At 41.3% G+C, this 14115-nt stretch overlaps 1 protein-coding gene across 5 annotated transcripts in view; it reads right to left on the reverse strand.

The window, feature by feature from the left end:
* Nucleotides 1-14115, reverse strand: part of gulp1b (GULP PTB domain containing engulfment adaptor 1b) — a 106993-nt gene that overhangs the window by 9284 nt on the left and 83594 nt on the right. For all 5 annotated transcript variants that reach the window (XM_061226239.1, XM_061226240.1, XM_061226235.1 and 2 more), the window contains 3 exons: nucleotides 10219-10280; nucleotides 8208-8279; nucleotides 3473-3571 (listed from right to left, as the gene is read on the reverse strand). In XM_061226239.1, coding sequence (XP_061082223.1) covers nucleotides 3473-3571; nucleotides 8208-8279; nucleotides 10219-10280 — 233 coding nt within the window. The remainder of the gene's footprint in view (nucleotides 1-3472; nucleotides 3572-8207; nucleotides 8280-10218; nucleotides 10281-14115) is intronic.

A 14115-nucleotide genomic window follows, 5' to 3' on the forward strand; every position in this document is an offset into this window, starting at 1 on the left:
TGCCTGAATAATACTTTCAATTATGAAGAAAAATACCTTTTCAACTGCTGATTAGATGAAGATTAGCACACTATCCACAATTTAGGCATAGATGTGTTGAAGACTACACCAGCATAATCTCAGAGGGTTCAGTGCAAAATGCACATTACTGGCAAGCCTCAAGATCAGAATGTTAGGTCAGTTTGCTAAAAAGCACATCAAAAACTGTTTTGCAACAAAGCCTTATGATCCAAAGCACCCCCCTCATTTGTGAAACAAGATGGAGGTAGTGATATGGCTTGGGTATGTATGGCTGCCACTGGAACTGGCAAAATTTTCTTCATCGGTGATATGACTGCCGGTAGTAGCAGCAGGATGAATTCTGAAGTGGAATTACAGTGTGTCTGCTGAGATCCAAACGAGTGCCTCAAAGCTCACTTCACCTTGCAGCAGAACGGTGACCCCAAACATACTGCTAAAGCAACCAATGAGTTTTTCACAGCCAGAAATGTGATGTTCTTGACTGGCCAAGTCAATCACCTATCCTGAATCCAAATGAACATGTATTTAAATTGCTGACACAAAACTGCAGGTTAAAAAACTGAGCTGAAGATGGCTGTAGTATAGGCCGGGCAGAGTATCACAAGAGAAGATACTCGGAGTCTGGTGATGGCTGTGGGTCACATACTTCAAGCAGTCATTTAATGCAATTAATTTGTAACCAAGTAATAAATATTACTTTTTTCAGATTGTTAATTTGTCCAATTACGTTTGCTCCCCTAAAATGCAGGGCAACGTATAAAAATGGCTGTAATTCCTACATGTAAATGCCCTCTAAGTGAGGCTGACAGTCTGCACTTCAACATCACATCCATTGTTTCATTCCAAATCCAATGTGCTGGTGTATACAGCCAAGACAACATATATTGTCCCACGGTCCCAATACTTTTGAATTCAATTGTACATCCCCTATAAAACCGGAAAACCAGAATGCCAGAGCACACAGTGAAGCCAGAACAGGCATAACCACACACTGAGACACTGGCCCTGTGTTACACCAGGGCCAGCTACTCCAAGCCACTGGAGGGCAGCAGATGTACTTGTCTGACGATATCAGAAGCAAGAAACTGTTTCTCTGGTTGTGGTTATGCAAGAAGTCACAGACTTCTTCAACTCAATTACGGTCCTATGGAGTACACAGGGCCTAGGCCATTGAACCATAAATGAATGTCCTGATAGAAAGAATTTAACCAAAAGAATTGCAAAAGAATAAATAAATACAAATACCACTGCCTACGAGTTGTGGTTTGCTGCACATAACTAGCCAAGCAAGCAAGTAATTTCTTAAAATAGCAGTCTGCCCTGAGGAGCGTGTTTGGGTGAAATGACTTAACACGCAGGATAAACTGCAGGACACCGTTTCAGTCGCATGACTGACTGAATATCTGAGAGTTCAGTGCTGACACAAGGTATCTAAGAACTATTAAAATCGGCACTAAAAATATACAATTGAAAAATAAAAAACATTTTGCATTTAAGCAGGTGGAAAATATAATGCCTGCATTAATTAACTTGTGTTCCTTCCCCTATCTTCCAATTCACTCTAGCGAAAAGAGCACTCAACACAGATGTTTAGTGTCTGTGAACAATTTGTATAGGGCTGGAATTTGTAGCCTGTAATATCGTAGCGCAGTGATACAATAACCTGAGCGGTTATTTGTTGAGACCTTCATGACAGCAAAGATAATGACAGGTATTCAAGATGTAAATGCTCTCTCCTGTCCTGTTCCTGAAAATAGAATATAGTTTAAAATGCCTTGTTCCATTTAATTGTTCACAGGGATAGTGAAGTCAAACTCAATAAGTCAGGATTTTCCATCAAAAGAAGAATATGGCAGGCAAATACAGACAGATGTGACATTTTATGTCTGGGTACAACTCGCCATACACAATTTAGCATTTTAAAACGCCAGAATGTTTTCTGTTCAAGGCATTTTAGTGATCACAAGGGGGGCATTGATTTAACTAGTGCCCGTCTCTGTAAACCATCCATATAAACAGGGCCCATCAACAGCAAGGGAAGAGAGAATCATCCTGGTTCAAAATGGCTCCAAAAGCACAACTCTTCACGTTACTGTGGTAACCCTGGTTCTCTGAAACATCAAGTAGAGACATCCACCTATGGGGACTAACACCAGTTAGGACCTCTGCAGAAGCATCCAATTATACCAGAGCTCACCCCCAGAACTGAGTGGGCTACTGTTGTCCTGGTAACACACAGGCGGTATAACCTCACAAAGGTGTGTGGAGAAGTCCTGCCTGCTGCTGAAAAGATCTCCTGCATGGAGACCACACGAAATAGGGCCCATGATGCAGCCATGCCCCTGGTGGAATAGGGCCCACAATGCAGCCATACCCTAGTGGAATGAGCCCTTAGGCCCACGGGGGCCTAATCTCCTTTGGCTCATAATAAAGTAATAACTTCCACCAGCCAACGGGACAGCTGCTGCTTAGAGATGGCTTTCCCTTTGCAGGCAGGGCCCCAGGCGGGTTGCTCTTTCTGAAAGCCTTAGTCCTTGCTCTATATACGTAGAGAATACCAAGGCAGCACAGCATATGCAACCATAGGAGAAAGGTGATGGGTGGAAAGCGGCAAGCTCCAACACCTCACATGTAAACACAGGGAAGCTCTTAGGCATGAAGGCAGGATTAGGTCTGGGGAAAAACCTTATCCATATTCAGGGAGAATACTGCGCACAAGGGATGCGCTGAGAGCACATGGAGGTCACCGATTCGCTAAGCAGAAGCTAGTTTGAGCATCAACACTGTCTTGAGGAGCAGCCATTTTAAATCCTCCTTCTTAAGTCTCCCTTATGGGCTCGAAAGTCCATAGAGACAGAGCCTCCAGCACCAGGGATCCCAAAGGTGAATGAGCTTTTTTACCACTGGCAGAGGACGGTGAGTCTGCGAATGAGGGGGTGTTGCTCCGCTGCATAGTCACCGAACCCAACATGACAAGCAGCGATGGCTGCCAGGCGGATCGGCGGAGACCTCTGGTGAGCAGTTTAGTGAAAAGGCTCTTGTGAGATACAAGGCATTGAGTGGAGTAAGAACGGTTGTGATAAGTGAATATGTTCACTGAGGAGCACCTCTACACTCATGCAGGAGGACAGCTGCCTCCTGTGGCATTGGACACACTGCACTTTCAGTGAAAGCCAGACCTAGTGCGGTTGGACGCTTCTGCAGCGATAATGGCAGGTATCAATCCCCATTGGTAGAAAAACCGCTACAGCTCTCTCCAAAAGATGGATAACCCATAAGCTGCGACTGTTCTAAAGTTAAACTTTTCTTAAGGATGAATCACAGAACAATGGGACCAGGTGAACGAGACCTAGTTATTAGGCTTAAATTACATATTCCTTATAAAGCCCGACCATGCAAAGTCTGTGGGCCGCTGCAAGATTACTGTCTTCCCCATTATACCAGAACTCACCTTTGTTTTGGGCTCTAATAGCTTCACACCGTAGATTGAGATTTGCAGTTCCACTTTAGGAGTTTTCTGGCCCTCGGACTTCTTGATATGCCTTTGAAACTGTGCAGGGAGAGAAAGTCAAAGCAAATGAACTGGGCACTTCAAATGCAGCCGCTACGCCGGAAAAGTACCCTTAAACACTGTGGTTTTGCTCAGATAAGAAAGACTTCCACGCTCAAACTAACAAGCGGAAAATGAGATTGAGGTTTCAAGTGCTTGAGTTGGCTGGACACTTACCGCTGATCTTTATTTTGTCTATTTTCTTTTTGAGAAATAAAACTGGTTGGAGCATACCATTTGTAAGAAAAATAATACAAGAAATCAGGAGATGGAAAGAAAAAATATATATAAAAAAAGGTGTTTATCAAGTGTGGAGTTCATCGTACCCAGGAGGAAAATGAACTCCAAAGACTGCATTCATTATCCTTACCTTGGTTAGATGTCAACTCCACACTTGAAATCCACTGCCTTTGTGGTTAAGACCAGAGAAATAAAGGTTGGAAAAACACAGAGGAAGAAAGAAAAGGGTTAACAGAGGGATACGACTACCAGAAATAAGTGAAAGAGGAGGAGACATAGTTCAAGTAGGGAGCCAGGGATTGAACTACATCATTATTTACACTGCCACACATCTACAGGGGTGAATGCACAGGTGTCAGAATCAGCACGAGTGATTCATCGGAGCCACCCATTGGCTAAAAAATCCACACACCGTGCTCTCAATATTTTAATTGGTTGCTGGTTCATAGGAAAGCACAAATACCTGCAGACACTGTGGTCCTCCAGGACTGGGGTTTGGCAGCCCTGGCTTAACCCATGCACATTTGTGGTATTGTTAGTGGGCCAACTATAGTAACTATACTATACCAGCCTACTATAGTAAAATTCATTTCTTCCTCTGTACACCATATAACCATCTGTACACTTCCTATAAAAAAGCCCTATAACAGAGCAGAGCACAGACACCATGCTTTCTGCCCACTAGTCACCAAAGTCATTATGGTTCGGTCATTTGAAAAATGAGGGCTGTGTAAAAACACCTCCCCCACAGTCATAGAGACATGCTGAGACTCACTCGTATCTCTGTAAGCCATCCAAACACACAGGGCCTGTCAACAGCACGCAACAAGCCATTCATCCTGATTCCAGGCAGCTCCGCGAGCAACAACGTGCTACAGTTTTATCCAAAAGATGGATAGACTGATCCCTCCATAATCCATAACATCTGATTATCATTTACAAAGTAAAACCTTTATTAATAATCAGGTATTAAACTGTAGTCACCTTGTGTACTGCACTTATTGAGCATGCAAACACTGTAAACGCAAAGATGTTACAGTAGCTCATATTGACAAGCTAAAGCTATCATAATCTACGACTGTGTAGTATATATTTGACAGCCGTTGCTGGCATACACACACATGCGTGCATACACACACGCTCACACGCAAACACACACACACAGACACAGAGACACACACACACACGCCACTACATTTCCAAAGGGAAATGGCAATGAAATGACAGGCTCATGGAAGCAGAACCTTTTGCCAAGAGCACTTTCACCTTGAGTGTCCAAGGCTTCAGGAGAAATGCAATTCATTGCACATTTCCCAAGTTTATTCCAAAGGACTGACGAGTTTAAGCAGACTGATAAATTACCCAGCCTGTTACAATGAACACGAGTATTTTTCAGTACTATCATATTTCTATTCAGAAATTCAAACGACCTGCAGGCACCTGACAGACAAGGCTGTAGAGTACTCTACAGTTATTAACAGAACTCCCGACTACAACCCAAGTCTTAAATCATAACAAATAACAACACAAGATTTCGGTCCTCTATAAATCAATAGATCAGTAAAACTTCCCAGCTTAAAAACTCCTTTCTTTCAGTTCCCCTACACCAGCAAGTGTCCATTATATTCAAAATCTACAGAAATACACATGCTGCTTTGTCAGGGTCAGTTATTTTGTTACATTTTAACAGTGGTGCTATAATCATTTTCTTTTATCCATCACTTATAAAACAAAAAAGCTCTTCCCATGGGCACAAACAGAGAACACGTAATGCACTGGAAAATAACCCAGCCACTTTGGAGAGAAAGGGAACAATGCTATTACTGTTAAACAATACATTGTTTGATCTGTACATAAGTGCATATGCTATGACCAGCAGGCTAGCAAAACCTCCAAAGCTAACTGAACACAGATGCATACAGAGCAATGTCTTAAAAGCAATGAATGTGTACAGAAAGAGTCACAAGTCCCTGTATGAACAGTTGTTAAAACAGTATAGGTTAAAATGTATATTTACTGTGGTATCACTGATTACATACTGTGCAATGCAGCCAAATTGGTGACTTGCCTGGTATTTTGTTAATTTTATTACAAGTAGGACATGTTTGGAATTACTAATGATACAAATGATGTAATTACACTGCAATAAACATTAATATTGTCCAAGCAGCATTATTTGTGTAATATTTACTGTATTTGCTTCTGTAAAAATGAGAAAAGTATTTGACTGGGCAAAGCTTAGTGGACCATAACGCATAGCTCCTGTTTTTAAAGCCTTCTCTCATCAGATGTCATGATACCAGACAATCAGGAAACATTTAAAAAAAAAATAGCATTATAAAAATGAACGCTTCATTTGTCTAATTACACAAAACCTCCAGAACAGGTTGAGCTGATGGTCTATGGGAAGGTAAACTGGTAACGCTGGTAATGCAGGTATGCCTTCACACCGCTTACACAAGCCAATCATGGCTCTGCAGGGTCAACCAAACACTACTCCCCACTTCATCAAACGCAGCATCACACGGCCCGTTGTTACCTGCGGCTGTTCAGCAGGAAGATGCGCATCATTTAGTGAAAAGATCGGGTGTGCTACATTCCTTTCAGGAAATTATCATGTGAAATGATGCACAGAAATCAGGATGGAAAATGAAAAGCAATTTCTGTTATTAAAAAAGATATGCAACTTATCGGAACATTGCCAGGACATAAAAACATATTTATGCCTATTTGAGATGTATGCTGTATATCCATAGACAGCAATATTGCATTGGGGGGTGTGCATGGTTGGGTGCTCTTTTGCTAGCACTGTCACAGTAGGTAACAAGAGTGTGTATGTGTATGTGTATGTGTATGGGTGTGTGTGTGTGTGTGTGTGTGTGTGTGTCTGTGGGTGTGCATGCAAATGTGTGTGTGCCACCCTTCATAAATATTTCCAAAAAAGGCAGCAATAAAATAACAATACCAGTAAGCTTTACTGTATTCTTGAGAAAAATTATTATTCTTTAATACTAAACCAATTGCACAAGTAATATTTAATTTCATTAAGAAAATAGGCATCACTGTTATTCACAGTGCTTTGTGTGCCCTCCACATTATGTCTGCTGTGCTTATATCAGTGGTTCAGCAAACTGTTGGTATACATTATGTGAGTATTTGAACAAGCCTTTATACTTCAAACACATTTCAATTATACTTCAAAATGGTGTCCCATCCACCACTCAATAAATATTACTAAAACATTGAGTGTCTATTAGCTGTTTATTTATTAACGAGATTAAATGTGTAGTTCAGACCTCTTTCTCCAGGGACTTCTGGGGAATGAAGTTTAATACTACAGGATCCAACTGATAATGGAGAAGGAGGGTCTGACACACACTTACATTTGTTTTTCAATTCAGTTCAATTTGTTTTGATTAATTTCAGTTCAAGGCTCAAATTACCACCCAAACAGCCATAATCAAGCAGGAGTGTGCCTATTTACAGTACGTGCTGCAAACAGCTTCTGTCTGTAATCCATTAAGTCTGTCAGAACAGCACCAAACACAGAGGAAACCTATCTACTTGAGTATACAGAATTGCGCATACAACACACTGGTAATTGTAAGAAACATACAATACTGTGCAAAAGTTAGGCCCATGTAAAAAGAAAATCTGGGAAGAAGCTTTCAAAAACTTTGAAATGAGTTTCTATATATCAAAAGATTATTATCAAGTGTAACAGTTAAAAACAGTTCAAATATTTGTTGGGACCACCCATCACATTTAAGATTTAATCAATCCTCTTAGGTACACTGTCCTGCAGTTTTCTAAGCAAAACAGCTGGTGGGTTGTTCCAAACATGGTCTTCTCACAGTTCTCACTTGCTTCTGTCTCTCCAGCTAATCCCAGATATCCTCCATCCAGTTTTCATTTGAAAACTGGTCTATTGTTTAATATGTTACTTTCTTTAATGAAATACAAATAATTATCTGGAACATATATATTTTTTGGGAAAATTAAGATTTGGAAATCTCAAATTTGCTCTTTTCTACCAACACAGTAATGTAAACAGAGAAATAAACAAAAATTAATCTAAGGTGCCGAAAACTTTTGTAAAGTACTGTAACAGAATAAAAAATTGCCAACATGAAGACAATGCATGAACCACAACTCAAATTAATAGATTTTGCAGACATCACCACTAAAATAAAAAAGATGATGCATAAATCACCTCTAAAATGAATAGATAATGCAGAAAACTTGACTAAATGAATAAATAATGTATTAAACACGCATAAAAATAATAAATAATGCATAAGTCATGACTAAAATGAATACATAACGCACAACACCTCTGAAATGAGAAAGATAATGGATAAAACTGCTAAAATGAACAGTTAATGCATAAACTTACTTTTAGCTTTCTCACTGCATCTTTCACAATGTCTGTGCCTTTGGGCTGATCAACTTCTGTGTTTCCAAGGAACTATAATTCAATTAGAAAAGAGTGTAAAAGTACAAACTTTCTCTCTCTCTCTCTCACACACACACACACACACGCATGCATGCACGCCAGCACGCTCACACACACACACACTTTTTTACATTTTTTATTAAGCATTTGAAAGCAATTTCACAAAACTGTCAGATGTCAATGCAAACACTTTAAAAGAAATGACACATTTAGCCAGACAGGAAAGGCTTAAGTAGCACAAAGTACCAGTTTCTGTTCTTCCAAAGAAACTCTAATTCACACAGCAGAATAATACATTATGAATAAATTTTAAGTCTGCATAAAATGGATTACAATGAATCACACAGTGCAAACATCAAGAGCAAATTCTTTCAACAATCGCAAATTATTTCCAATATAAAACTTATTTTCTCAGGGTGTGGTCTTTGATTTTGGCAAGAATCACAGAGATGAAAATGGGTATCATTAATTACTTCAGAGTGCGCTTCATTTTGAATGTTTTTCAGTGTTTTGAAGTTTAATCCCCCCCATAAAACTCATTCAGCTGGTGCCATCCAATAGAGGGCGCTATTAACCTTCTGTCATGCAATTCCATGAGTACAAAGTCCTCCAAGTTATACATCAAGAGAGATATCCTCACAGTCATATTGTTTATCTCCCAATAAGATTTTGCCACACAAGCGTCATCTAACAGTCCTTCAACATTTAGAGCTGGCTTTGGGATATCAAGTTCTTAATGTGAACTATAGCTATGGTTCACAGCAGCTCAGCTGAAAACCTTTAAAAAGAGCAAGATGTAATAGTCTCAGGTTGAATTCGCCCAATGAATTCCACCCTGTCTCATGGGACACATGCAGATGCTGAACATCGATGTCCATGTTTCCATGTGGCAGTGGACCCTACTTCTGGGCACACACCCGAGAATACCCCCCCCCCCCCCCCCCCCCTTCCCGTCTCCTCCCATCTGGCCAACAGGTTGCCTGTCACTCCCACTTCCAGCCAATGAAAAGCTCACCCCTCTGCCATTGACCAAAAGCCAAAATCAGTCAGCAGTTGTCATGTTTATCTGCATTCTGGATGTCCCCGGCAGATGCTACACACAAGGGCTGGGTTTGCACCCAAGGGCTGATTTGGACAGAACAGACTTGTGTTGAAAACAACAGCCAGAATCACAGCCAAGGCATACTACGTGTGCAGGGAATGAGACCGAAGCTTGTTTCTGGCTGGTTCAATCCATCACCGCCTTCCTATACCATCCCCCTGCTTAAAGCCATTATACTATATATTATTACTGAACATTATACAGTATAATTATACATCATCCACCAGAACACATCTGCATTTGAATCACTACAATTGATGCCTCTCATTCATCCATTTAAACACACACACCAACGGTGATAGGCTGCAAGGTACCAACCAGCTCGTCGGGAGCAATTAGGGGTTAGGCGTCTTGCTCAGGAACACGGGGGATTGAACCGGGAACCTTCTGACAACTAATGTCCTGAGCTAATGTCGGCCCACATATCTGCGCAGGTGCTACATCACATCTGAGGTTTAGTCTTTATTCCTAAACCCAGTTTTAGACCGACTGAACTTATGATTTCCACCCAGCTTTCCGAACTTCGTGAGACCTCAAACACCAGCACTCCCATGCAAGATATAGACATCCTAAAAAACAATCTAACAAATAACACTACTGTTCTCCCTACTGATAGAACCTGAACGAAAAGAGCCATTCGCAAACTGGCACGGGGGATTCTGCAATAAATCATGTCAGTTTCACTGAAAACAGAGTAAAGGTGTGTGAAGCCCTGATATTCTCCCAACCAGCACGGCATATCAGCTCGTATATAACTAGGACTTGGCTCGAAAATTTCATTCAATAAATGGCCATCCATTTCTGTAAAAGCAATAATATGAACAGATAAATCATTGTGGTGAAACATACCTTGGCGTTATATGGAATATAATGTTTGGCCAGCGCCTCTGGAGTGTGCATCCATGACTTATCTGGAAGAAGGGAGGAGAAACAAGAGCAGAATGAAAATGAACGATGTGGTACAAAAGACAAAGGCTGGAGCCAAACGCGTGATTTATGCGACTGAATCTACATGACTACGCTGGCGTCACGCCAACGATCACTGAAAAACAGGTGGTCACTGAACTTCAGGATCATCACAATCCACAAGCTTAATGCCATACACCATTACACATTTAGCCATAGGGAAAACCGCAGGAAGACAAATGGAAGGAGTCCTGTTTATTGCTGTAGAATATCTGGCTTATCCACATACTGAGCTATTGGAGTAATAAACACACAAGCCATCAAGTGAATGTGGTTGATATACTGTACAGTGTTATCTGCGGAGCCCCTTTGGTGCAGAATGTATGCTTTGGATTTAAATCTATCCTGAGCTTACAACATAACACATATGTTGAGTTGGACACTGAGTGCTCTGAGTGAAGGATTGTGGGGGAATGAGTTCTTTCAGGTCATAGACCACACTATAGAACGATTAGTGATCTCCTGTAAGAGGGCTCCAGAGCTTGGGGCCACAACATCAGAGCTCTGCTGATGTACAGAGACCCCCCACAGCTCGAAGCAGGGGGCCAGTGGAGGCTCTTTTAAGGCTTGGATGACAGCTGCTAAAGGCCCACAGAAAGATGGAGTGCCATCGCCACGGGAGACAACACACTTTCAGTCATCGACGTGACGATGGTGAGGCAGCCCAGGCCGTGTCATTTTCATAAACTGTGCTTTTGCTGAAATAGTGAATACAATTCTTGAAAAAAAAAAGAAAAAAGAAAAGAAAAACCCAGTGGGGAACCTCAGTGTGGAATGCCTGTGGAACCTAAGTGTGGAACCCCAGTTTGCACACGTACAGGAAAGCAGGACCTTGTTCTACCGTCAGGCCTGGAGGGAAAGGAGTGTTGTCATGGAGATGACGATGATGAAGAGTTTGTTGTGATTATTCAGAATTTAAGCATGTGCAGTAAGGTGACGTTAGCTATGTTTTAATTGATCCGACACCTGTCAAAGTTTGTAGCTGGGATTTCTGTCACTGCAGCAGAACGGATGAGATTAACTGACATGAAAGACACACGGTACTGTGCCACATTGACAAAATACGATGCAGAGTACTGCTCCTCATTAACTGACACAATAAAATACATACAGTGCTGCTCCTCATTAACTGACACAATACAGTGCACAGTGCTGCTCCTCATTAACTGACACAATAAGATGCACAGTGCTGCTCCTCATTAACTGACACAATAAAATACATACAGTGCTACTCCTCATTAACTGACACAATAAAATACATACAGTATTGCTCCTCATTAACTGACAAAAAAAAAACATGAATTATGTGACTGTGTGAAAGTCTTTCCAATAGAAATAGAAAGTGTAAGTGTGTGTGTGTGTGTGTGTGTGTGTGTGTGTGTGTGTGTGTGTGTGTGTTTGTTTATAACAAGCTTTAAAATAGCCACAGGGGTTCTTTTAATACACTGTATCATCATGACTGTACAACACTGTACATGTATTTTAGAAGAGATCATTATGTTATTAAAGTGTGTCAACTGGCTTGCTTACTTTGATCTTTCCAATGTCTGCATTACAGAACATCATAGTGTTATCGAAGGCAGCAAGCACGGAATTCTGTACCGCTTAGAGATATCAGAGAATTCTCTACCGCTTAGAGATATCAGAGACAGGCAGCAGTACATTCGACATCAGTAAGTATTCATTAATTATAATTACATTCTGCTTTGTCTAGCCTACAAGGGACAAAATCCAGGCTTAGCAACCATCAAGTAACCAAGCTCATTATCTGTAGTTTTGTTCTCAGGCATTATTTCAGAGAAACCCTGTGAGACAGTTTCACGCACACCAAAACCCCCAGACCAGATAACGGTTTCACGTCTTCAGAAAATCCCTCATTTTCACACTTAGAATTCCTTGGGCAACAACAAAACATTCTTCAAAGTGAGCTTTACAGTAAAGTTTCCCAGCACCTACTGCATTCCACAGATGTTTAATTAAGTAATCAAAAACGTTATTAGACATTTTGGGAAAGGCACGGTTTTGTTTGTATATGTGTTTGGGTTATTTTTCATTGATTCATTCATTAAGGGAAAGCAAGGACTCTCGATTCTCTGATGATAATATGACCCTCCATTTTAAGGTCGGAACTGAAGGTAAATGGAGTGTGCTTTGGCATTTCGAGACTTGCATTTTATTAAGCAGTTAAAGTCCAGGGTCTAGTTTTATTACAGATCGCATGTACTCATCCATCTTCTGCCTTTGCTTATTCAGTCCTGCTGGGCTCTTGTTCCCCCTCCCATGGTCCGCAGTAAAGGTCACACATCCTCCCCCCCACCCTGCAGGACTTTGGTAGAGTGACTGAAAGGTCAATTCGGAAAGCTACTGTAAATGACACTAAGTCAACGCTCCTTCAGATCACAATTAAACACTGGTGAGGTCAGAGGTCAGCCCCGTCGCAGGAAATCAGTTAATCGGTCTCGAATATTAAAAGCAAGGCTGCCAATGTCCTGAGTGTGATAGCCCCTTCTGGGGGAGGGGAGGGTTGGGGTAATTCAATCATTGCTAAGTGACATGAGCAGCAGCTTGCATGGAAGGGAGCGAAAATGTCACAGGCCGTAGAGGTTGGACCCGGTTTTTACCCCGTCCCCTTTCTAATGATGACAATGAAATGCTCTTGGACAAAACTATAAGAGGAGGGTGTGCATAAATCAGTTCGATCAGCTAGTTCTCAGTACAAGTGACCCGCTGGATATATGAGCAGCTACCATTTCTGAGCATTAGCACCACAATGGCTGTATGATCAGCTAGAATTCTGTTCCATACTATTTGATTTATAAAGGACTTACTAGTTAATAGAACAATTAGTCTGGTGTAGCTATTAAGGTGACGCTGTTAGCAAGAAAGAGAGAGAGCTAACATCAGCAGCAGCTTAAATGCAACCAGTGTTTAACCAGTGTTAATAATTTTGGCCCATCTTTCCCCATTGTGTGTCAGTGTTCATTGATGCTGACAGGCAACTGTATTGGGAACCAATGAAATGGGGCCCATGTTAGCAGTGTACCTAAGGCGGAAAGACATTAGAACTGTGCACACATCAATGTTTGTTTATTTATCGCAAGTCATGTTGTCATCGCAATATTCAACGTTATCGCATATCGCATATTTTCCTCACATTGTGCAGCTCTAATATAAATGAGCTCATGTCAAATGTTCCTCATGTTTACAGTACAAATCTTCCAGAATATTACAGGAATCTAAGGAAAATACATATTGAACAACCTTTTCAGATTAAAAGGTGAGTGTTTGTAGCGTGTCATTCTACCAAACAGGCCTCCAGGCCTCAGCGTAGTGATGGGGCCACTGGACTGAAGAAGATCTGGGTTTCAATAAGGGCCCTTGATTGACAGTGCCATAAGCCCCTTCCTTGTACACAGCGCTCTTTAGATCACTCCGCCATGGCCTTCTGCAGCACTGTAACTAATATTAAGGCTTGAAAAGCGCCAATTTATGAAGTACCGCTCTCAAAAAGATGCAATCTTGATCACACCGAAGGATATCTTGAAATTGAATTTCTGTGGAGAAGAACGCACGCTGGGTATTTCTGGTAGAAATGGCACTATGCTAAATTCTCTCTCCAAAATATTCTGTTACCTCAGCATCTAATTTTGCAGTTGGGTTTCCAGTCGCGGCCCTTTATCTGCTGTTATTAGGGTGAGGAACAGAAATCATTGTGCGATGAAATGACATACTTCAGAGACAGAGCGCTTCAGCTCCGCGTGAGACAAATTACAGGTTGGG

Source organism: Conger conger, chromosome 17 (genome assembly GCF_963514075.1).
Source record: "Conger conger chromosome 17, fConCon1.1, whole genome shotgun sequence".
Classification (NCBI taxonomy): Eukaryota; Metazoa; Chordata; class Actinopteri; order Anguilliformes; family Congridae; genus Conger; species Conger conger.